General features: G+C 40.5%; 1 protein-coding gene across 1 annotated transcript; it reads right to left on the bottom strand.

The window, feature by feature from the left end:
* LOC123457295 (zinc finger protein 420-like) lies at positions 1-26,290 on the bottom strand. Its single transcript, XM_045141254.1, is given in 8 exon segments — positions 1-182; positions 185-865; positions 1,021-1,262; positions 1,975-2,155; positions 2,513-2,882; positions 2,989-3,173; positions 9,611-9,752; positions 26,228-26,290. Coding segments are annotated over 8 exon segments (2,046 nt in total).
* Between the last annotated feature and the right edge of the window lie 570 nt (positions 26,291-26,860).

The raw sequence follows: 26,860 nt of genomic DNA, 5'->3' as shown, positions 1-26,860 counted from the left end.
TTAGTTGGTTAGCAATGACTTATAGTTGAAGGCTTTCCCACATGCAGTTCCTTCACATGGCTTTTCACCTGTGCGAGTTCTTTGATGCCTAATAAGATGTGACTTGCAGATGAAAGTTTTCCCACATTCAGTACATTTATATGACTTCTCACCTGTGTGACTTCTCTGATGCCTAATAAGATGTGACTGCAGATGATGGCTTTTCCACATTTAGTACATTCATATGGCTTCTCACCTGTGTGAATTTTCTGATGCCTAGTAAGATGTGACTTGAAGATAAAAGCTTTTACACATACAATACATACATATGGCTTCTCACCTGTGTGAATTCTCTGATGCCTAGTAAGATGTGACTTGAAGATAAAAGCTTTTACACATACAGTATACACATATGGCTTCTCACCTGTGTGAATTCTCTGATGCCTAGTAAGATGTGACTTGAAGATAAAAGCTTTTACACATACAGTACATACATATGGCTTCTCACCTGTGTGACTTCTCCAATGATTTCTGAGATCTGTCTTGCGGGTGAAGCCTTTAACACATTGAATACATTTATATGGTTTTTCACCTGTGTGGGTTCTCTGATGAATAGTGAGCTGTGAATTGGTGATGAAGGCTTTCCCATATTCAGTACATTCATATGGCTTCTCACCTGTATAAATTCTCCAATGAATCACTAGGTCTGACCTGAAGAGGAAAGTTTTCTGGCACTCAGTACATTCATGTGACTTTTCACCTGTGTGACATCTCTGATGCCTATTAAGATGTGACTTGCAGATGAAGGCTTTCCCACATTCAGTACATTCGTATGGCTTTTCACCAGTGTGATATCTCTGGTGCATAATAAGATATGACTTGCTGACTGAATACATTTATATTGTTTACCACCTTTGTGGGTTCTCTGATGAATAGTGAGCTGTGAATTGGTGATGAAAGCTTTCCTACGTTCATTACATTTATATGGTGCTTCACCTGTATGAGTACTGCAATGATTCATTAGGTGTGACTTGGAGATGCAAGCTTTCTGACACTCAGTACATTCATTTGGCTTCTCAACTGTGTGAGTTCTCTGATGATTAGTGAGAACTGACTTGTAGATGAATGCTTTCCCACATTGAGTACATTCATGTGGCTTCTTACCTGTGTGAGTTCTCTGATGCTTATTAGGATCTGAGTTTATAACGGAGTCTTTCCCACATGCAGTACATTCATATGGCTTATTGAGATGTGACTTGGACATGAACGCTTTCCCACATTTGCTACATTTGTATGAATTATAACTGTATGAGTTTCATAATGCATAGTGAGATGTGACTCAGTGAAGTAAGCTTTTCCACATACATTACAGTCATAAGGTTTGTTACCTGTTTCAGTTCTCTGATGATTAGTGAGGTGTGACTTGGAGATAAAAGTTGTCCTACTTTCAAACAGCTGGTCACCTGTGTTTGTTCCTTGATAACATGTCTTATGTAACTTCTGGTAAATGAGTTCTGGAATTGTTTAAAATCATCAGTCTCTGGCCACTGCATTTTGTGTTAAGTTTTCAATTCTGAGAAGGATCCACCCATATAATTGACCCTATTTTATAATTTTCAGAGTCATTTTACAACTAAACATGTGACATTATAATGAATGTCTAAAGGCCAAATAACATAATCATTATAGGTTTAACATTCCCTATACCTTGAACATCAATAAGCAATATGGTTGACTCTTCACCAAGAAGGGTGAGCACACCAAAACTTCCCTCCATTTACACATACAGTACCTGTGTGACTTCTCTGATGATTTGTGAGATCTGTCTTCCAGATGAAGCCTTTTCCACATTGAATACATTTATATGGTTTTTCAACTATGTGGGTTCTCTGATGAATAGTGAGCTGTAAATTGGTGATGAAGGCTTTCCCACATTCAGTACATTCATATGGCTTCTCACCTGTATGAATTCTCCAATGAATCATTAGGTCTGACCTGAAGAGGAAAGCTTTCTGGCACTCAGTACATTCATGTGACTTTTCACCTGTGTGACGTCTCTCATACCTATTAAGATTTGACTTGCAGACGAAGGCTTTCCCACATTCAGTATATTCGTATGGCTTCTCACCAGTGTGACTTCTCTGATGGCTTGTGAAATCTGTCTTGCAGATGAAGCCTTTTCCACATTGAATACATTTTTATTGTTTACCACCTTTGTGGGTTCTCTGATGAATAGTGAGCTGTGAATTGGTGATGAAAGCTTTCCTACGTTCATTACATTTATATGGTGCTTCACCTGTATGAGTACTGCAATGATTCATTAGGTGTGACTTGGAGATGCAAGCTTTCTGACACTCAGTACATTCATTTGGCTTCTACCTGTGTGAGTTCTCTGATGATTAGTGAGACCTGACTTGTAGATGAATGCTTTCCCACATTGAGTGGGAACCTGGGTGAGTTCTCTGATGCCTAAGAAAAAGTGACTTGTGGATGAAGTCTTTCCCACATTCAGTACATTCATATGGCTTCTCACCTGTGTGACTTCTCTGATACCTAATAAGATCTGAATTATAGATGAAGCCCTTTCCACATTCAATACATTCATATGGCTTCTCTCCTATGTGAGTTATCTGATGACTGGTGAGCTGTGACGTGGACACGAAAGCTTTCCCAAATTCAGTGCATCCATATGACTTTTCACCTGTGTGTGCTTGATGATGCACAGTGAGAGGTGACTGGGTGATGTAAGCTTTCCTACACTCATTACATTCATAAGGGTTCTCACCTGTGTGAATTCTCTGATGCTTATTAGGATCTGAGTTTATTATGGAGGCTTTCCCACATGCAGTACATTCATATGGCTTATTGAGATGTGACTTGGACATGATGCTTTCCCACATTTGCTACATTCGTATGGCTTATAACTTGTATGAGTTTCATAATGCATAGTGAGATGTGACTGGGTGAGGTAAGCTTTTCCACATACATTACAGTCATAAGGATTGTTACCTGTTTGAGTTCTCTGATGATTAGTGAGTGTGACTTGGAGATAAAAGTTGTCCTACATTCAAACAGCTTGTCACCTGTGTTTATTCCTTGATAATATGTCTGATGTAACTCCTGGTAAAAGGTGTTCTGGAATTGTTTAAAATCATCAGTCTGTGGCCACTGCATTTTGTGCTGAGTTTTCAATTCTGAGAAATAAAAGTAAACTTATTACATTTGAAATACTAAACAAAAATTTGACCCACTAGGGCTTCCTAGTATTTCGTAGAGTGTTATAATTTACAAAAAGATAGCTCACAATAACTATATTAATACTACTTTTCAATGGACTTCTTTACTATTTTCTGTGGAGAGTTTCTTGAATGGGGCATATCTTACGCAACAAAGGGAAAACTCAGCAAATGTTTTCCTACTAACCAGAATTTTTAAAGACCTATAAGTGGGATGACCTTTTTGTTTGTTTTCTTGTCTCCTGAATAAGTTCTGGTCTAATTTTTTTGAAGACAGAAACTCTCACAGATAAGGCTTATTTAACAAATTAATTTTCAGTGAAATAACTGATTGGATATGAAGAAAATTTTTACTTTTAGGCAGTTACTTGCCTAAATGCTTACACATCATTTTAGCACATGTTGGCTGGATGTTCTTCCTTACAGATATTCTGGTTTATTTACAAAGACTAGTGCCAAAGTCTACAACAGTAACATAGGACATGTTCTGTTTTGTTTCTAGTCTCTCCACTACCACCTTCCTCCATGGTACATATTCATGATAGTCCACATATATATATATGTTTATATGTGAATCTGTGAATTTGGAAATGTGTGTTACCAAATGCATGCTTTCTGATAATAAGTCAAGCTTGGGTGTAAGTCATTGCCTTCAACTTTGTTTAACAGTGCCTCCTGTTGTTAAATGCTGTGTATGCAATAATGATAAATTAGGAGATTTCAGGGATTCTCAATATCCTGGTTTATTCTGAGGATCTGACCATGATTACACAAAAAAGCATATTAACGCACTGATTGAGGTCCCCAGCCACTACTGCGTTTCATAATGACTGTGGACCTGATTGTTTTATATTTTTTAAAATACTATTATCTAATTATAATGCTAGATGAGCACAGTTTTCAATCATTTTTGTTCTGAATGAAGGAGAAAAGGAGGATGATGACACAGAAAAAAAAAGTTTGCATGGAAAAGGAGAAAAACAAACCACTTTAGGATATGAAAACAAAATAAGAGTAATTAAATGAATATGAAAAGCTTCACAATATGAGTAAAATGAATACAAAGCTATTAATGCAGATAAACAGTTTAAAAATAAGGAGAAAAGAACAAATTGGAGAACAGCTATATTCTTTCTGCAAGTGGTTGTGGGCAGAAGTAATGGGGGTTCATCTCTAGACAGATATAGTCATTCTGTGCTCACTGTTGATGTTGGCAGTATATATGCATTGATGGATGGACCCATAAGTAAAGTCAATGGCAGGTGCGCAGGCAAATAAAATTGTATTTTCATATACAAAGCAACTAGAAAACCTTGAGGTTGATATAACAGGCAGAGTCCTAAATTTATTCCATATACAGGCAAAAATAAAAGGCCTCTCCCATGTGTATCACACAGTAAAAAACCAGAAACAAGGACTCTTGGTTCAATTCAGGGATTTAAGTACCCAAGCAAGAATCAAGTACTTGTGGTAAGTGGAAGGATCCACCCATATAATTGACCCTGTTTTATAATGTTCAGAGTCATTTTACAACTAAACATGTGACATTATAATGAATGTCTAAAGGCCAAATAACATAATCAATATAGGTTTAACATTCCCTATACCTTGAACATCAACAAGCAATATGGTTGACTCTTCACCATGAAGGGTGAGAACACCAAAACTTCCCTCCTTTGGTTCTCTAATGCAAAACTTGATCATCAATTCTCCATTTGGTCCTGTCAGATTGAATATTTCTTCTTTTATTCATCTCCCACACATAAATATTTAATGTGTAAAGACTCCCTGGATTACCTGTTTTCAGATTTCAAAAATTTCAAATGGTTAATTGTACATTTCTCTAATATGAGTCTGCTGTTATGGAGTGAGTGACAGCCATACTGGTGTGAATCTCTAGATTTAACACCTGCAAGAGACACATATTTCTAATAACCCTACAGATACCACTCTTGACACAAGAGCTCTTTGTACTGTCTGGTCTGATGTTGTACCTGTGGCTTTACATGTTATTTTCATCTGGAACATGAGAATGGACCATTTCTTACTTTTATTTGCACTGCCATTTAGATTTTCTTTCTTCAATGTCCCAAATGCTTATTTATAAATCTCTGACACACTTCCTCTATTTCACAAATCTAATATAATTTTGCACCTACATTCTCATGCACATTTCACAGACATGTTCTCATTTCTTATCATGGAATCTCTGGTGTTGTCTTTTTTCAGTTACTTCTAAATTTCCCAGGTGGTAGTAAATATAATTATGTTAAATACTTTCTTTGTGTCAACATTGTGAGCAGAACCACCATTATAGAATTGTACACTGGAATAAATATTTTTTCTTCCTTAAGGTGTTTCTTCTCAGGATTTTTGTCACAGCAGTAAAAGTGACTAATGATATTATTATACTGAAACATACTGAAAATGGTGAGTTAACAAAATAGTACAATATCTAACACACATTTTCCTAGACTACCTAAACAGGGAATTAAATTTTGGAATGAATAAAGAAAGCATTCTTCACAATCAGGAAAAGAGTAAAAATTTCTCCATGTCATAAAAGGTGTGTGATTCACAGTAATAAAACTTATCATGACAATTCATGATGAGTTCTCATCTCACTGACCTACGTTGCAAATTATGCATTTACTTGCATGGAAGCCTGTGAATTGAGTATTCTAATACAGTCCATGGTGCAAATCCATGCTCCAACTTGAAGATCAAATGTGGTTTGATCACACAGTTCCCTGACATAGGGAAATAATGTGAAAATTGTGTCAATATGTTACATTAGGTGGCCTTCTGTAAGATAAAAGCAGCATTTCTACAACTGACCTCTATTGGTGAACTGCAAAGTTACCTTAGAGACAGTTTATACTCCTGGTGTTCATTAACTGGAATATTTGCCTGAAGTGACATTGAAAATATTTCCCTCATGTGACTGAACAGAATATATAACACAATGATTGCTTATTGTTTTTTTTTTTTTTTTTTTTTTTTAACAAGATATGGACTCACTCTAGCCCATATTGGCCAAGAACAGACACTGTAGCCCAAGACTGGCCTCATACTTGTGGAGGTCTTTCTAACTCTGCTTCACACATTTTCGGACAAAAATCTTAAACAATAATTCAAAAAAAAAAAAAAAACCATTAAATACATAGAGCATAATGGTAGGGGAACATAATGAAACTAGAAAGAAAATAAATGACATTAGAGATAAGGGGAAATAAGAGAAAGTGGTAATAAAAAGGGCAAAGGAATATTATGAGGAAAGAGTTCAATTAAAGAATTTAATAAAAAAGGAAAGCAGGGGTTGGAGGGATGCCTTAATGGTTAAGGCACTTGTCTGCAAAGCCAAAAGAACTAGGTTTGATGCGCCAGAATGCACACAAGCCAGATAACCAAGGCAGTGCACACATGTGCAGTTTGTTTGCAGTGGCTTGAAGCCCTGGCAAACTGATTCTGTCTATCTGCTTTATCCTCTCTCTCTCTATCCCTCTTAAATTAATCAGTAAAGATTAAAAAGTAAATAAAACAGAAAACAGGATTCAGAACGAAATTGTTAAAGCTGAGCCAAAAATTGCAATACTGTTTAAAGATACCTGAGGAAATTAAGAAAACATAAAGATTATTAGGAAAGAATGGCCTCAGGATTTATAAGAATTACCCGTAAGTAATTGAATGTATATAATAACCATGTTCTAGACTAAAACCAATGAAATTCAAATAATGGGAAAAAGGCCACTGAGCAAAGCACATGAATACCATTACACACACACACACACACACACACACACACACACACACGCACAAATAAATTTAAAGAAAAATAAAAATTTCTATAAATCAACACAGGACTATAATGTATCAAGTAATGTTACATACAAAAGAGGGCCTCAATGTACTTATCCATCACTCTTCAAACCTCAGTGATGAAAAACAGCTTACTGGTAGAACACTTTTCCAGGATGTATGAACTGCTAAGTTTAATTCAATCATAAAGACAAAACAAACAAACAAACAAACAACAACAACAAAAAAAAAACCATAAAACTTTAGCCTAAGATATATGATCAGTGCAGTAAACAAAGTCCATACAAGTCACAAGAGAGAGTAGAGAAATGTCCTTGTCTGGAGGTCAAATGTATATACATAGAAAAAATAAAAGACTCTAAGGAGAAATTGATTTAGGTGTGGTGGCACACCCCTTCACCACAAACAATTGGGTACTTGAGGTAGGAAAATTACTAGGATTTTGAGGACATAACTTGACAATAGAGTGAACTCCAGGATACCCTAGGGTAGAGTGAGATCCAGTCTCCAAATAAAAAGAAAACATTCCCTGATGTTAGGGAATATAAATATTACCTGGTATCATGGGTCTGAGAAAATTTTTAATGATAATTGTAGTCTGTGCAATTGTATTTCTCATCATTCTGGAACTGTAATGATTGTCAAACAACCTGCATTTGTTATGATTTCTGTTAATCTTTCAAAGCCTTGGAAAAATTTTAGCTGTACAGAACAGTCATCTTGATTTTGATGGCACTAAGGCTGCTAATGATTTACTTGCTGCAATTCAGTCTGTTTTGCCTAGTTGTGACTCTTTAAGTTCCTGGATAGGCAGCTTTGCAGCTGTGGGAGTTTGCCTTCTGCTTCTCTTATGCCTATTGCCTATTTTCTTCAAGTGTCTAATGAAGTCTATTGTGAATGTTCATGCAGAGGTCCAAGCCATGCACTATATAATACGTCCTTGACTCCCCTCCTACGGGAGCTGCATAGGATTCAGACCTATGCATATCAGCTCAAAATAAAGTGAGTACGATATGGGCACCAACATGGGTGCGAGGCAAAGCACCGCAAGGGAGGGTCCCTTTCTGACCGCTTCTGAATTCCCTGAGAGAAAAACCTGACTTTCATGGAGGTTGGTACCACACGTATTATGATCATATAGGCCCTGCCTCCCCTCCCCAAAAGGTACGAAGGGCCAAGATTGTGGGTCGAAAAAATGACAGCCCATGGGAGGTGTCAGGTCAAAACTCCCCCAGTTGGTTAACGCCCGCCACTGAATAGCGGGTCTCCCCGTCTTTTGTATAAAAGAAGGGAGGAGATGTTGGGAGCTGTAGCTGCTCTTTAAACATGAGAACTGAAGCTGTTTTTGGATCTCTGGGCACAGAGACCTTATCGTATGGCCTTGGCAAACAGTCTTCAGAAACAGAGGCATTTGTGGAGCAGACTTTAGGCATGTAGGCACTGTCTAAAAACTTTTATTTTCTGTATATAAGCTTGTACTTGCCTGAATAAATCTGAGACCTTGGAAAAAAAAAAGAAAACATTAAAAATTTTGGTATGCATATAATTGTAGGGTATTATGTAAAATAATAAAGCTATTTCCTCTGGTTATGAATTGAGTGTCATCATCTCAAATTAGAGCAGCTCTCCTGACCTCCAAAAGATTTTCATCACAGTCATTTCAAAGAAATCAAGAATGCTGAAACACTTACAGAAGTCTAAGATAATGGGAATAGGCAATCAGCACTCAACAACCAGAATTAATTGCTATACATTTCTCACTTGATATTCTAATTGGTAATGTGTAAAGAAGCAATATGAATAAATGAGGATTTTCATACTTTTGGCAATAAAAATGTGTATCATAGAAGAATTTGCTTTCTAGGTAACCAAATAAGCTCACTCAGAAAGGGGAATTTATAATTTTTCCTATAAGTTATCACATCCCTCCCAAACTGAAGGGGTATAAATGAAATATGACAAACACAGAAACAAAAATCTTGCATGTTCTTATTATACTTACAATTCCAAGTTTACATAATAGAGGTAGAAAGTATAACAAATAATTACAATGTGGAAAAGGAGTAGAAGAAAAGAGATAGAATGATTATAGTTAGAATTAACTGAGTGCATTGGGAAGAAATAACTTCTTATGTTGTATAGCACAGAAGTAAATGAGCATGCTTCTGGCAACAATTATATTAATATTTCAAAATAGCTACTAGAATTTTTGAGTGTTCCCCATACAACTAATGCCTGATCTGACAGACTCTTGTCATTACATGTGTGTACTCTAAATCCACTTTGTTCTATATAATATGTTCCATTAAGTATGTCAGTTTAAGAGTAAAATATCAAAACAATACTAAATATTAGTAATCATAACTATATTCATCAACCATAAAGAAAGGAATTGCAAGCCGGGCGTGGTGGCGCATGCCTTTAATCCCAGCACTCGGGAGGCAGAGGTAAGAGGATCGCCGTGAGTTCAAGGCCACCCTGAGACTACAGAGTTAATTCCAGGTCAGCCTGGACCAGAGTGAGACCCTACCTCGGGAAAAAAAAAAAAAGAAAGGAATTGCTACTCAGAAACTCACGGAAGTTTAGCTCACCCAAGAACATCAGGCTGCTGTAGTTCCCCAGCATCACATGTCTGTAGAGGTTCTGCTGAACAACATCCAGGTGCTGCCACTCTTGCCAGGTGAAGTCCACAGCGACGTCTTCAAATGACACCAGTTGCTATAATGAGATATTTCTCTTCAACCCAAGACTACAAAAGAGGGTCTAGTAAACTGGACTCCATGCTTCTATGTGTCTCTTGGCAGGGACTTATTCAATAAGCACAAAGTTTATATGCTGTATCATGAATGAAAAGACTCAAAACTAGTATCATTCCTGCATATTGGTATAGTGTTTCAAGAAAATCAGGTTTTGTTTTTCTTTTTGTTTTGTTGGTGGTGGTTGTTTGGAATTCACTACGAAATCTCAGGTTTGCCTTGAACTCACAGCAATCCTCCTTCTTCAGCCTCCCAACTACTAGGATTAAAGGCTTGTGGCAACATTCCTGGTGTAAGATTATTATTATTTTTAATGAACATACAATGGAAATGGAAAGGCATATATTAGGACTTGTATCATAACATTGTGGTGTACTGCCTGCCCAGAAGATACAAGGCTATGGGTTCAATTCTTAACACTAATAGTGGAATAGAAGCTCTTAATAAAGTTAAGGATTTTACTCCATTTGGATGGAGTCTGATCATCAATGTTGGGGTCATGATAAATATGGCAAAACTGAAAGGATTCTGTGCAAACAACCAAATATTAATTCAAAATCAAATATATTATAAACAATAGGTTAAAGGTGTTTTGTCTTGCCACCAATGTACCATGTTGCATCAGTCAACATTACTGTAGTTTATGTTGGGAATCCATACAACCACATTGCACTTTGATGCCACTATGCCATGCAACTGCCATCCAATGAGCACACACAATCTGAAGCATCTTCGCTCACAAGTATGTTCCAAATAGTGCTAATAAAGTAGGACTTTTTCTCTTCTCTTGAAACTTAATGATTTACTAACAGATTAATGGTATATAAAGCCTATTTCTTTCCTAGCTAGTAATTTCTATGTTAAAATAGAGATAGCAGAAATACTTTAGAGAAAGATATTGTTGTACACAGAACCAATGAATTGTTATTAGAAATATTCAGGGACAGGGTAGGTTGTCTTCCACTGACAATTAGCCATAAAACCCACTGATGTCAGAGAATACTTCAAGCATTACCAAGACCCTTAGTTATCCTCCAGAACCAGGTGGTAAGACTCTATTGCTAAAGATTCCACATGTGTGAGATGCAGTAGTCTGGGAAATCAAGCTGCAGCACAGATGGAAGCCTTCTCCCAGTTAACTGGCTACCAATGTACTAGGAAGAACTAAATAAACTGTTGGGAGAGAAAAGTAATCAATAGTGTTACCCTGTGGTGACCATGCAAGTTTTATTGATGGTCAACCAGGTCAAATGCATCAATTTGGTACAATAGTGCTATGTACTTTATGAGGGAGACCAAATGGTCTCTCATTAGACTTGAAGTCTTCTCCATAAGAGGGAATTTCTACCTGGTACTGAATATTTAATCAAAAGCCCCTAGCTTTGGGGGGGGGGGGATGTTGCTGTTGCTTTCACACTGCTGGCAAAGAAACAGCCAAGAGCAGCTTGTGGGGAAAAGGGGGTTTATTTTGGCTTACAGACTTGAGGTGAAGCTCCAAAGTGGCAGGCAAATATAATGTAACCAGCAGAGGGTGGACTTCACCTACTGGACAACATTAGATGCAGAACTAACACTGGCAAGGGAAAGGTGGCTATAACAATACAGTGCTTCCAGGAGGCTTCAGTTGTCAAATTGCCAGCAGGTTGGGACACAAACATTCAGAACACCTAAGTTTATAGGAAACGCTTGAATCATATCATCACAGCAGGCCATAATTCTAGAGAATAACTACTTCTCTTGTATTGTTAACTTGATATATTATTCCTACCAACCTGTCCTCTAAATATGTTCATGCCTCCTTTTTCATATGGCAGTTACCCCTGGGTAGACTCAAGAAACAACAAATTGCTGATGATTGATAGTAGAAGGTTCAGTAGTGAATAAGACAGCCCTAGCAAATACTCCAAGGCTGAGGAACCATTGTGGAAGAGGTTGGTGAAGAATTGTGAGAGCTAGGCATGGTGGTACACACCTTTAGTCACAAAACTAGGGAGGTAAATGTAGGAGGATCACCATCAGTTTAAGGGCATGCTGTGAATACATAGTGAATTTCAGGTTAGCTGGGACTAGAGTGAGACCCTACATCTAAAATCCAAAAAATAAAGAATTGTAAGTGTCAAAATTCTAGACAAAAATTGTTCTTGACATTAATAACCTCATAGTGGCTGATGCTATCTGCATGAAACCTGCAAAATAAGTGGGAAATAAATGACTAAAATAGAAGAGAGACCAATTGGAAAGAAGAAGGGAATCAATGCAGGTAGGATTTTGGAGGAAGAAAATAGAGGGTGGTGGGAGAAGATTTTTATCATGGTGCATTGGATATATTTGGGCAGTTACAAATAAAGAAGTTTTCAAAAGTAGTATTTTCCCCATTATTACTCAGCATTTAAATAAGAAACTGCTATATAGCTGTATAAAGTGGTTAGATAATGAAATTCATCTACTAATAGACAATAGTGTATTCTTTAATCGATGGGAACTCAGATAACTCCAGATCATACATAGTAGGCAATCTTTTGAACCATCCTTCAAACAACAATCTCAATAAACTCTTGCAAAATATTTTAAATAGGCAATCTAAATATTCAACCTAGAAACTCTGAACAATTAGTAACTCCAACTCTGACATGCGTAGCCAGTGATGAAGTTCATGCGTTCCAGTTCTGTCTGTAGCTGTGCTGGTCACAGTCTGGTGAACACTCTATGCAAAGGCCTTGCTAATTTTGTTTTAGTCCTGGGATACCAATAAAATCCTGTGGTTTCTAATGCAACTAATTGTTTATCTAGGTCATGGCCCCAATGGCCTACATTTAGAGCTCCATATTACTTAGGTGCCATGTCGAAAAATGCAGCAAATCCAATGATGATTTAATTCCTGTGGTGGATATATTTCATAGTATTGGATGGACTATGAAATTTGTAAATTTGTTGGGAATAAAGATGAATTTGAACAGCAGGTCATTCCTTAAGTATTCAGGCACCCTGACTTTTTTTTTCACAATTTTTATTAACATTTTCCATGATTATAAAAAATATCCCATGGTAATACCCCCCCCCCCCCACTATCCCCTTTGAATTTCCATTCTCCATCATATTACCACCTCATCTCAGTCATTGTACTTACATATATACAATACCAACCTATTAAGTACCCTCCTCCCTTCCTTTGTCTTCCCTTTATATCTCCTTTTTAACTTACTGGCCCCTGCTACTAAGTATTTTCCTTCTCATGCAGAAGCCCAATCTGTAGCAAGGATCCACTGATGAGGAAAAGGAAGAGATCAAGTTATCATTATTTGCAGATGACATGATTCTATACATAAAAGACCCTAAAGACTCTACTAGCAAACTGTTAGAGCTGATCAAAACCTACATCCATGTAACAGGATACAAAAGAAATGCACAGAAATCAGTAGCCTTCATATATGCTAACAACAAGCACACCGAGGATGAAATCAGAGAGTCACTTCTGTTCCCAATTGCATCCAAAAAAAATAAAGTACCTTGGAATAAACCTAACCAAGGAAGTAAAGGATCTACAATGAGAACTTTAAAACACTCAAGCGAGAAATTGCAGAAGACACTAGAAAGTGAAGAAACATACCTAGTTTCTGGATGGGAAGAATCAATACTGTGAAAATGGCAATCTTACCAAAAGCAATCTACACATTTAATGCAATCCCTATCAAAATTCCAAAGGCATTCTTCATGGGAATGGAAAAAACAATCCAAAAATTCATTTGAAATCACAAAAAACTTTGAATATCTAAAATAATACTGAGCAACAAAAAATAAGGCTGGTGGTGGCACCCTGACTTTCAAAAGAGACAGCATTCCTTCTGATGTCCCAGTACAGAACGGCTGGCTCATCCCCAAAGTTGGTTTCTAAAGCAATTTTCAAGTAATTGCAGCTCAATAGGACCTTTCTCTAGGATGAAATGGTTATTTGTTTCTGTGCCACCTCCTTCTCACAGCTGTCTATTTCTAAATGGAACTCTGCTCAAGTTCTTCAGACACAGTAAAAGTTCAGTAAACTTTCAAATAAATTTCTTCTACTCTACCCCAAAGAAAGCTATTAATTCTTATCATAAACCAAACCTCAGTGTCCATAGATCTTACTGCATTAAGATCTCTAAACTCTGACCAGAACAGTCCATCAAATTGTGTTGAAAACACTGTATGGCTTCTTTTCAGCCAATGTTACAAATTCCTTTTGCAAATCAGTTCCAAAAGACCCAAAGCCACACAGTCATGTTTCCTACAGCAACAATTTTCTGACACCTGTGGGTCCTGGATCATCTAGGCAACCATGGAGAGCAAGATCTTGAGACCAGCCATAAGTGGCCGTCTCAGAGAAAATTTTGTTTTCTATAATCCTCTATGTAAGTTGATATTGACCAAGAACATAAACTCAGTGATTATATCTATGATATCAAGTAACAAATGGCATTGTTTATATAAAACTTCATTTCATCACAGGCTTTATATAAACGTGACCTGTTTATTTCTTCTTTATCTGCTGCTTCCTGGTGATGGCACTGCAGGTGGTGCCTGGGTGGGGGTGGGAGATTGTATGGCTCAGAACATTTGGATTAGCCCTGCCCTGCTCCCAGGCTATCACCTCAGTCCAGCTTCACAAGGGGAAAGAAGGGAGGGGAGGCATCGAAGAGGGGAGGGCCACTGGTATCACCAGGGGCTATAGGGAATGGGGGGGGGCAGGACCACCAGGGGCAGCTGGGAAGGGAGGGGACTCCCAGGACCACCAGGGGCAAAGGGAAGGTTGTGACTTCATAGGCCAAGGTGCCATTGTCTCAGTGTGCATCAGCCTGCTGCTGGTCCTGAGCTGCTTTGGAGTGCTTGCATAGCAGACAGACTTGTAAGGAGATGACAAGTGAATGAGGGGAAATTTTCTTCCTGAACTTTTCATTTACTGGCCAGATAAGCTATGCAGGTCCACATGACTGGGTCACATGGATCCCCAGAAATCATTCAAGGGGTGACTGTGAGAACTTCCTCCCAAAAGGAGGCAGCCTCCCTCTGGGACAGCTTAATTTCCCCAACATTCAGGAGAGCCATTAATTTACAAACCTATGATTCTTTTTGGTGGGAGGCAATATCATTCGTGACAGAAAAAGAGTGGAAATGCCAAATCCAGAGGACAATATCCCTGAGGGCTGAATAGCACTTTGGGGGATTCCCCAGTGGTCCAGACATAAGCCTGTCCACAAGTTTAAGAGGGCAGCGACCTGCCTTATAGGCTTTTAAGAGGTAAATGTGTTCCTGGCTTTTTATGTTGGAGAGAAGTAGATATAAGGTCTTTCCCAACACCCAACAGGCTGTTGGGTCCAGGCAGAGAACAGTTGGCCTTTAGTCAATGCCAAAGAGTGGCTTTGGCCAAGAGAGAATAACTAGCAGTTTGCTGTGTCTGCTCCCTTGTGATGGCATGAACTGAAAATAAGGAGGGAAAAGAAACCTGCCAGCACCCAAAAATGTTGAGGTTTGGGCTGGAGAGATGGCTTAGCGGTTAAGCGCTTGCCTGTGAAGCCTAAGAATCCCGGTTCGAGGCTCGGTTCCCCAGGTCCCACGTTAGCCAGATGCACAAGGGGGTGCACGCGTCTGGAATTCGTTTGCAGAGGCTGGAAGCCCTGGCGCGCCCATTCTCTCTCTCTCTCCCTCTATCTGTCTTTCTCTCTGTGTCTGTCGCTTAAATAAAATGTTTTTAAAAAAAAAAGAAAAAGAAAAAGAAAAAGAAAAAAAAAAAAAGAAAAAAATGTGGAGGATGGAAACATGGGCCAATCACCCAGCAGTCCTTCTGGGAGAACACTCACCTATCCTGGCCTTTCTCAGAGGGTCCTTGTTCAGGCACCAGATGTGGGTCCCTGGATCCTCCAGGCAACCGTGGAGAACATGGTCTTGAGATTGGCCAGGTGCATGCAGAAAGAACCACTTTCAGGAGGCAGTCTCAGTGAACAGCTCAGTTTATTGAGAGGGAAATAGGTTTATAAATTGTTGAGAGCAGGAACAGGGTCTGAAGGGGATTGCTGTGTTTAAAGGTTGCTTGCCAATGCCTAAGGATGTTCATTCTAGCACATAGGGAAAGAGTCAGGTGCAGCACATAGGGAAAGAGTCAGGCAACCTACATAGTAGCAGGAAGAGGATCACAGGGGGATGGGATATGTGAAGGCTGCTGGCTGATAAGGACTTTCCTAGGTAACTGGCCAAAAGTCACAGGGCTATGAACAAAACCTAAATTCAGATGTGCTGGGCTTGGAGAGGGAATGGCCTCCTTTAGCCCAGGGGTCTTTAGCCATACCTGGCAGCTCAGGCCCATCTCCTGAAAGCTCTAGCCTGTGCCTAGCAATGCCCAACAGGCACCAAGTTTGTGATGTAGTGACCTTCTAAGTTCTTGGATCAAACATAAGACTAAAAGTAGACTGTGGCAAGAAAGGGTTGATTTTGGCTGACAGTATTGAAGGGAAGCTTCTTGAGAGTTGGGAAAAGATAATAGAGCAGAGGCTGGATGTCATCTTGTAAGCATCTGGTGGAAAACAGCACCAGGAGATTGAGGCAAGTTTCTCAAGTTGGAACTGACTATTATAGCCCTAAGTCCAATACCAACAACCCACCTCCTCCAGCAATTATTCACCACCAAAACTTTCAAAATCTAGGAAAAATCTTGCAAATGTGATGTTAATTGCAGTTACCTTCTAACTGAAAACTTAAACCAAACCACAATGCCAACAAATGGCATAATTTTCTGCCCTGAGTCCATCATATTCCCATATATACTCCAAAGTATAGTGTTATGAGTATTAGAGGCAGTATTGGGTCACAAATTGGGAGAACAACACTCAAATGAAGGTGGTTTATCAAGGAAAACTTTACTTCTGCAAAGGACAATATGTATATACCAAAAATCAGGTATAAGCAAGAATATAAAGTTGGAAGACCACCTACCTTTTAAGCACAAATGAAAATGAGCCTTACAATCTATACCAGATTGGTGAATTTGAAATATTTTATTTTCTTTGAATGAGAGAGAAAGAAGCAGATATGTAGAAGATGCTCTGGCCAGGACCTGTAGCCACTGCCAACAAACCAGAAGCATGCACTACCTTGTGCATCTGGATTATGTGGGTAATGGGAAATTGAGTCTGGGTCCTTAAGCTAGAAATCTTTGGACTTGTATGTGAGTTGCAATAAAATTTAGTAGCAGAGGCTAGTTAGCTAGAAAGAGGATATAAAAGAGGGAGGAGAGGAGGACTTTAGTGGATGATATTATACATAAGTAGAAGAACATCTTAACAGGGGTTAGAAAGACCTAGTTGATTTCAAGGGAAGTAACTGAGTAAAGGAAAGGTGGGGTTCAGTTAATCAAAACATTAAAGGGTATGAATAAGTCATATGGAAACCTAAGATTTGGGACAATGGCACACCCTGAAGCCATAGAGTGTTACTAGAAAAATTTCAGTGTCAGGAAAGATACTGTCCAGTGAGTTGTTAGCCAGGGAGGAAACGTATGCCCCCCCCCAGAAAAAATACTACAGGCCATTGCCAAGGATCTTAGTTTCCCACCAGAATTTGATGGTGAGATCTTATTGCTGAAGACGCCACATGCTGGGGCTGCAAAGTCACTGAGGCATCCTGTTGGAGCTGAGCTGAAATCCTCCTCCATGAAGACCAACCGACATAAAGCAGTTAAAAGCTATGCTACATGCAACTCCATGAGAGACAGAGAAGTCACCAGTGGAAGTAAACTACAGTGGGCAATCCAAGATTTACATTTGGCTAGGCAGGTCAAATGTGCAAACAGGTGCAATAGTGGCATGTGTGTTAAGGGGGTAACCAATCACTCTCTACTTGGACTGGAGGTCTGCTCCATGTCTGATATTGAAAACCTATGACAGGGAAAGTCATGAGGTCTGAGGGGGTAACACCTGCTGGTGTCTGACTAAATGTATATACTATGATGCGAAACTTCCTGATAAACTCTTCTCTTAAGGTTTAGAGCTTTATATTAATGCTACCCTCACTTTTTTGAATATTTTCTTTTTATTTATTTATTAAAGAGAGAGATGGAATGCGCATGCCAGGACCTCTAACCACTGCAAATGACCTCCAGATGCATGTGCCACCTTGTGTATCTGGCTTATGTGGGATCTGGAGAATTGAACCTGGGTCCTTAGGCTTTGCAGGCGATTGCCTTAAATGCTAAGCCACTTCTCTTCCTTCTTTCACTTTTGGTGAGAGAAGCTTCTCTTTTCAGATGGTAGTGACCTCTAGGATGATTCAAAAGGTACAGGGGAGTGCTTAACACTGAAATATCTCAATCAGAACTTCCAGTGGTAAAGGTTCATTGTGGAAGGAGTAGCAGAAAAAATATAACAGCCCAAAGAAGGGTAGCACTTCTTACAATGCACTCTTTCAGACACAAAATGGCCTAAATATCCATGACCTCATAATGCCTGACACAACTTACAAAAGACCATCATAATGGAAAAAGACGATAATATTAAAATAAAAGACAGACTAATTGAGAGGGGGAGGGAATGTGATGGAAGGTGGAACTGCAAAGGGGAAAGCAGGGTGGAGGGAATTATCATGGTTTGTTGTCTATAATTATGGCAGTTGTCAATAAATAAATGCAATAAAATAAAAGACATAGAAGTGATTTTTTAAGAGTTATCCATATTGATACCTGTATAAGGAGCTGGCACTTTTTACTGCCCATGATCTCATTTAGACCTAGAGACCCTGACTGGTTCTTGTCTGGCCTTCCCTCTGAGAACAAAACAGCAAAGGACCTGGGACCAAGAGGTGAGGTGGTAGATAAAGTTAAGAAGACAGAAAAATGTGTTCATCTGGAACTTTTCCTTTTTTGAATATATTATTTATTTATTTGAGAGCAACAGACAGAGAGAGAAAGAGGCAGATGTATAGAGAAAATGGGCATGCCAGGGCCTCCAGCCACTGCAAATGAACTCCAGACACGTGTGCCCCCTTGTGCATCTGGCCAACGTGCGTCCTGGGGAATGGAGCCTCAAACCGGGGTCCTTAGGCTTCACAGGCAAGCGCTTAACCACTAAGCCATCTCTCCAGCCCTGGAACTTTTCATATAAAGTGATGTAACTCAGACTCAAAGAACTAACAATGCATATGCTTGCCCATATATGGATCCTAGCTTTTATTCTTTATACCTGTGTACATGTCTGGATGTACGTGGTATTTGTATAAGACACAAAACTATAATGGGGACCATGAGTGGTGAAAAGAGATTATGAGAAATTTTCAAAACCTATACTGGGTAAAACTGCAAATATATCCATAGCACACAAGGTAAAAGGACCAAACGGTATTGTCACTGCACTATGAAACACCACATGCTTGTAGAAAAAGACAATTTTACAAAATAAGCCTCATGATGAAGGTGCTAGGGAGATGGCTCAGTGCTTAAAGGAACATGCTTGCAAAGCCTACTGGACAAGGCTCAAATCGTCACCCCCCATACAAAAAGTGAAACACATATGCGGGTTTCCATTTCCATTGGAGTGGCCAAAAACACAGGTGTGCCTACTCAACCCCCCCCCCCACACACAACTATTACTTAAAGGAATACCCTTGATGAAACAAAAAATCTGAAAAAAATAGAGATTAATCTCAAAAAATATGAAACATATATAAATTAAAATAATACATGAATGTAAAGGGCAATATCAATATATTTTTTTTTCCTTTTTGGTGAGGATTGAACCCAGGCCTTTATACATACCTGGAAAACTCTCTGTTACAGATCTACATTCCCAGCTTAGAATTGGAGTCCGTAGATACTGCTGTGTATGAAATAAAAAGCTCAAGTACCCACAAGATATTGTGAGGTAAAAAAAGAGGGAGGAATATATATTCAAAATACTAGTAAAAAATGTTTACAAGAATTTGAGCAAATGTGCATGCCTATACGAAAGAAATTAGTAGGCTGAGGCAGGAAAAAGTTTGATGTTACATGATAAAACCAGGTGTGAAAGAAGGGGACAGGGGTGAGTAACTGATGTTGGATCCTTAGAATCCAAGGAAAAAGCCAGATGCTGCAGCTAATGTCCGTAATCACAGTGTGACTACACAAAATGCGAGGCATGCACAAGAGAATCTCTCAAATGCTTACCGGCCAGATAATTTGGCAGTCACAGAGGTGAAAGGAAATCCTGCCTCCAACCAGATGGAAAGTGAAGAGCCACATCTGTGCTGACACACACACACACACACACACACACACACACAGAGAGAGAGAGAGAGAGAGAGAGAGAGAGAGAGAGAGAGAATATGAGCATTTCAAAGAAATTACTCATGAAGCATAACCACAGTCAAAGTTACAGGGAGGCTCATTCAAGTAACCATTAGGAATGTATTCTCAAGAAATAATAGGCAAGATCTGTAGGGTTTTAGGGTCAACAGGTCATAGCAGACCTCCAGTGGGAGGGTGCAGGGGTACAGCAGGAAATCCACTGATTCACACACCCTCAAGTAGCCAACCAGTGCCCCAAGCCCCTCAAGCAGCTGACCTAGCCATTGCACCAGCCCCACACCATATACAATTTTGCTCCTGCATTATCTACAGGTTCAAAGATTCCAGGCCAGGCACATCTCTCATTTCCCTGTGCCAACCGGCTCTCATTCTTACCTCCCTCCCATGGCTGTCCTCTCTTTCGCCACCACCGAGACTGCCATACCATTCTCCAAACCCCTGCAGCCTCACCATAGCCAACGGGACTGTGTCACTGGGTCTGCGCCATTGGGGATGTGCCACAGGGTCCATTCCACTGGGTCCACAACAGTTGGTTTCTGTTACTGAGTCTGCAATATCGGGTCCATGTACTGGGTTAATGCTATTGGATCCACATCACTGGGTTGCCACCGAGTTCCTGCCACCAGGTGCAGGACTACATTACCAGGTCCGTGTCACCTTTTCCATAACACCAGGTCCACACTGGGCCCACACTGTCTCATCCTCCCATTCCATCCCCTTTGAGTCAGCACCATCCTATCCTACTGCCAGCTACCTGCCTCCAAGACCACACAATCACCAGGCTCCTCTCCCTGCCCCACCACCAGGTCGCCAGGCCCCACTCTGACAAGAATATTCCATCAAGCTGATATTACAGTACTCCAAGGTGTCTCTTAGGCCAATGTTTCAAAGCTTTCCACATTCCTCTTGAAAATCAGCTTCAAAAGGCCAAAGACACAGTCAGGTGTGTAGCACCAATCCCACTTGTCTGGTACCACCTTTACTCTTGCAGTCAGGTTCACATTGCTGACAGAAATCACCTGGCCAAGAACAGCTTTTGAGAAAACAAAAAGGTTTATTTTGGGTTACAGGCTTGAGGGGAAGCTCTATGATTGCCAACATCAGATGGAAAACAGGAAGAGAAGACTATGCCAAACACTAACAAGTGGAAACTAGCTATCACCCATAAGCCTGCCTGCAACAATACACTATGTCCATCAGCTGGGAACCTAGCATTCAGAATACCTAAGTTTATGGGGGACACCTGAATCAAACCACCACAAGGGGGAAAAGTGTCAGGTAGCTGGAGGTTGGGGCTCATCTGTGTATATCTCAGTACTTGGAAGGCAAGAGGCAGAGGATTGCTGCAAGCTTTCGGCAAGCATGGGCTATATAGTGGGTTCCAGGACATTCTTGCCTATACAGTGAGAAACTGCCTGAAAAAAAATAAAAATAAAAGGAAACAGGGAAAAGACAAAGGGAAAAACATCCAGAGGCAAAGGAACACAGAGAGAACCAGGGAGGCCAAGTTTCCTAGGAAGGTTTAGGGGGCATGCCTCATTCCTCTGTCCCTGAGAATCCAAAGCCTTCTCCTCTCATCTCTGTCACTCAATAAAAACTATTCAACCCCAGCAGCAACCCTGTCCACAGGGAAAACCAAGAAATGCCAAATTTTTAGGTCATCAGGAAGAGTAAGGGAAACTAATGCCAGGAGTTGGGTATTTGAGGTCTTGGATTTGATGTTCCCCTCATTCCCAAAGTGCAATGAAGATCCTGAGATGGACCCTCCTCTGTGAAAGAAGCACAGCAGAAACTTTACCTGAATTGTTGCTAGGTAGATATTCTTCAGTTATGGAAAAGTAGCTACATTTAGTAGAGAAAAAGTGATTAAACCATATAATTTTCATACAACAAAATGTTAAAGCAAACTTTTTAAAACCAAGCCAAACATTCAGTGTTTGCACACACTTGCTGTGATATCAGACTTGGTATTGATGGATAGAACATGAACTAGGGGGAATAGTAGCATATAGTTGTAGATACTACAAATAATCCAGCTAAAATATAACACATGGCATAGAGAAATGGCTCAGCAGTTAAAGGAGCTTGCTTGCTTGTCAAGCTTGAAAGCCCAGTGATCTGCATTAAACTCCCCAATGTCCTTGTAAACCCAAATGCACAAAGTGACATATGCATGTGGAATTTGTTTGTAGTACTTAGAGGACCTCACATGCATATGTCTCCCCACCCCTCTCTTTCTCTCTTCTTGCACATAATTAAACATTCTTTTAGAAAAATAAAAATAAAAGCTAATGAATATCTAAAGAAAACATGTGCTACATATTTATTAATAAGTAAAATATAACTTAAACAATTCTGAGAATTCCATCCCACTTTTCTCAAAATAGATATAGTCAAAAATCAGAACTTCCAGTTAAGATGGTGGCATAGGAACCACACCAAAGTAGCCTCAGGGAGAAAAAGCCCCCCCCCCCCATAAAAACAGCAAAAACACTATTCTACTAAAAAGTGAGGTTTAAGAAATTGCCAATGGCAGCAGAGAAGTAGCAGAGATCCAGAGTATTCCAAGCCCACAGACGGGCAGAAGCAGCACCAGCAGCAGCAGCAGCACCAGGTCTGCGTGGCCACAGCTGCCAGGCTCAGCTTGAGTAGCAGGAAAAGCCAGGTGAGGGGATTTTCCACTCATACTGGAGCTATTCGCAAACTCAAGAAATGTGAATCAGGGTTGGAGAGATGGCTTAGCGGTTAAGCGCTTGCCTGTGAAGCCTAAGGACCCCGGTTCGAGGCTCGGTTCCACGTTAGCCAGATGCACAAGGGGGTGCACATGTCTGGAGTTCATTTGCAGAGGCTGGAAGCCCTGGCGCGCCCATTCTCTCTATCTCTCTCTCTATCTGTCTTTCTCTCTGTGTCTGTCGCTCTCAAATAAATAAATAAAAATTAAAAAAAAAAAAAAAAGAAATGTGAATCACATAGGCCAGCAAAGGACCTAGAGCCACCATCAACAGCCTCCCCTCCCCCACCGCCAGCACAAGCACCAGCAAGCACCAGAGACCAGCAGGACATCACAGTACCCAGCATGGGTGACCACAGCAGTGATCCAATGACCTAGCCAGCCTACCTGAGCCCACACTGCACCAAAGAGGGACCCAAGTAGGAGTGCAACATAGCTGAGACCAAAATCATCCCAAAAGGTAATTGGAATTACACCAGATCAGTACCCACCAAATAAGCCTGGTTATAGGACTGAACTGGAAGTGCTAATTGCACCTTCCATATCAGGATAAGTTATATGTTAAATCTGATGGATAGACAGATGTGCAATTCTATATTTTGGGCTTGTTATTTGTTGCTTCTTGATTTATAAAGGCTTTGTTTCCTCTTCTGTTGTACATGAGGGAAGGGTCTCACTTGGTCACAAGCTAATTTGGAACCCTCTACAGATCAGATATCTTAACCTCCTTCTTGACAGAGTATTTGCTTGTCATAATACGTACTCTTACATAAATACTCTTGTGCTATTTTACATTGAAAGTGTACATTGGTTAGCTAAATTTTACAATCTGCCTGTGTTTTGTTCCACATAGCCTACTTGAATACTCTCATAGCAGGAAAACCAACACTTAGGGTCACTTTTGTAGATATTCTGAGAGTCTGGAGAGCCACACCTAGCACCTTAAGCTCCTACCCTGAAGAGATATAACATGAGAGTGATTGATACATCTAATAATACTGTAGCTAACTAGAAAATTCAAGCATTAAAGATGAAATATGTATAAGAAACACCAAAAATCAAGACAATATAAATCTACCAAAAAGTATTAATGCATCAGAACTGACCTCCAGTGAGAATGAGTTAGAGGAAATGCCTGAGAAAGATTTCAAAAGAATGATTATAAACATGCTCATAGATCTCAAAGAAGAAATCAAAGGAATTAAAGAGGAAACTAAAGGAATCAAAGAAGACATAGGACACCAATTTAATGAAATAAAGAGGTCAATACAAGACATAAATAAGGAAATAGAAATAATCAAGAAAAAAAGTTAATGAAATAAAAACTCTGTAGAAAATCTCACCAGTAGAAAGGATGAAGGAGAGAACAGAATTTCTAAGCTAGAAGACCAGGTGGCAGATCTTATACAATCCAACAAAGAGAAAGACAAACTAATAGGAGAGTATGAATGGGAATTTCAAGAAATTCGGGACACTATGAAAGGATCAAACAAGAATTCAGAGTATAGTAGAAGGAGAAGAATTTCACTCCAAAGGCATAGTAGATGTCTTCATCAAAATCAGAGAAGAAAACTTCCCCCAAATTGGGAAAGAGGTGCCAATGCAGATCCAGAAATCCTTTAGAACACCAAACAGACAAAACCTGGAAAGAATCTCTCCTTGTCATATTACCATTATCAAAGTACCAAACACACAAATCAAAGAAAAAATATTGAAAGCAGTTAGAGAGAAAAACCAAGTTATCTACAAAGGCAAGCCCATCAGGATCACAGCAGATTACTCAACACAAACTTTAAAAGCCAGAAAGGCTTGGAGTGATGTATTCCACACTAGAGTGAGCTTATTAAACTTGGGACATTCCCAAAATTCTTAATCACACTCAGTAGTGTTCGATATTCGTTTCTCACACCCAAAACTTCAATTTTTGAGTTAAGGCCAGAGGCTAGTAAAGCCAAGACTTCATGTTTTCTCCTTCTTGCTTTTCCTTCTAGCATTTAGTATCTAACACTATTAATTTTTACTTTCTGGCCATATACACAGGAAAATGAAGACAGTTTCTGTAAGCACATCACACGGTGATTACAAAATTGGCAAGGAGAGGTGAATACACTCGTGGGTGGCACACAGGAGCTGGCTTTGGACTGTGGCCTGGCCAACCATCAGGGGTTCTTACAGTGCCACTGGGAAGCTCACATGGCCCCTTTACCTGATCTGATCCTCCTACCTGATGCTGAGAAGTCTGACTTACAAGCAGATCACCATCCTCGCCTCCTCCACCATCATCTCCCCAAATTAAGGCCCAGGAAAATGAACTCTGCTGCTGCCTCAACACCATTTGCCCCTCCCCACCTTAACGTTAAAATTTGCCCAATGTTCTGGAAGATCTGCAACATTGTGACATCAGAGCTGTTCCACCTGCCCCAGGCATGAGGGGGAATAGACATCCACAATTCCTAACTGGAAGGTGGCCTGCATAAGTGAGTGGGATGCAGCTGTACTGAAGCAGGGATTTTGCAGCTTACAGGGATCTTTCATTCCACCTACCCATAGAGCAGATGCAGTACTCCTGGGTCCTGAGGAGGCCTCATGGGTTAAGGTGACTCCTGGCCAGAAGATCCCACATGCCCACTGTGTGTGCCTGACAACACTATGGTCAACCTACAGGGATTGATTGTACTCAGGCCTCGGTTCGGCAGCCCTGACCTGCTTCCCTCCATTTCCCTTTGTTTCTCCATTCCTTCTTTCTCTCCCAGTCTGCCTCATTCCTTCCAATCCTCTTGCCCACCTTCTTTGTTTCCTTCCTTCACTCCCACCTTCCTTTTCTTCTTTTCTTTCCATTTTTCTCCCTTTTCCTTCCTTCTATTCTCCTCTTGCCACTCTTTTTCTTTCCTTCCTTCTCCCTTTCCTCTCTTTTTCTTCCCACCTTCATTCCTACCCTCTATTCTTCATTCTTTGTCCCTGTTTTCCATCCTTGTTTGCTCCTTTTGTCCCCCAATTTCCTTTATCCGTTTTTTCTCCCTCTCTCACTTTCCTCTTTCCTTTCCTTCTTCCCTTTATCTCCCACCCTCTTTTTCTTTTTGGTCTTGTGTTTTGAGACAGGGTCTCTATATGACCTAGACTTGCCCTCAACCCTTAACACTCCTACCTCACCCTCACAGTGGGGTTACAGGAGTGGCCCACACCCACCTTTTCTAAGGGGGGGGGCGGGCGGGAGGAAGGCATGTGTGTGTGTGTGTGTGTGTGTGTGTGTGTGTGTGCGCGTGTGTGTGGTCTGTGTGGATGGATTCATGTTCCAGGGTGGAGCTCTGGAACTGGGTGAGAGCCGAGGCCAGCCCATCCCCGGGTTCCTCACAGAGAATCCGGGGTTGCCCTGCGGCCCCTCAGCCCAGCGCGATCCCCCTACCTGCTGCGGAGCGCTCACGCTCTCGCTCCCGCACAGACCCGCCACGGCCGCCTCCTCTGCCATCCCGAAGGGGAGTCTCAGTAAAAGGAACTCCGCTGCTTCCTCCGCACTGCTCACGCCTCTGCCTTTCACTTTACAGTTTGCTGAGTGCTTTCCTTGGCCTCAGACACGCCACTGCTGCCTCCTACACCCCACCGAGCTGCTGGAGAGGTTCAGGAGAAAGAACTCCGCGCTCCCGCCATTTGAAAGTTGACTGTTTCCCTGGTTGAGCCGCAGCAGTGTGACGTCATGGAAACTTCCACTTGCCTGTGAGGCGGGGGAGGCCGGAGCCATCCACTGGTCAGGAAGGGAGGGGGGCTGGCAGAAGATGAGTGAGGTGGACCTATACTGAAGCAGGGCCTTGGCAGCTAATACAGCTTGTGCAACCCAAACTCTCAGAGAGTAGATGCAGCAGCTCCTGAGACCTGAGATGCAGCTGTGTGTACTGACAGACCACCAGCTTCCACCAACCCAAGGAATAAAAATGTCTTCACATAGTATCCGAAGCCCATGGAGGAGATTTCCATGCTTTGCTAAAAATCCTCCTACCTGGTGGTCAAACAATGTATTTGAAAGTCACCTTGACTTATGACT

This window comes from Jaculus jaculus, unplaced genomic scaffold, assembly GCF_020740685.1.
Source record: "Jaculus jaculus isolate mJacJac1 unplaced genomic scaffold, mJacJac1.mat.Y.cur mat_scaffold_35_1_3033546_arrow_ctg1, whole genome shotgun sequence".
Classification (NCBI taxonomy): Eukaryota; Metazoa; Chordata; class Mammalia; order Rodentia; family Dipodidae; genus Jaculus; species Jaculus jaculus.
The sequence above is the reverse complement of the archived record's forward strand: the minus strand, read 5'-3'. Positions and strand labels throughout refer to the sequence as shown.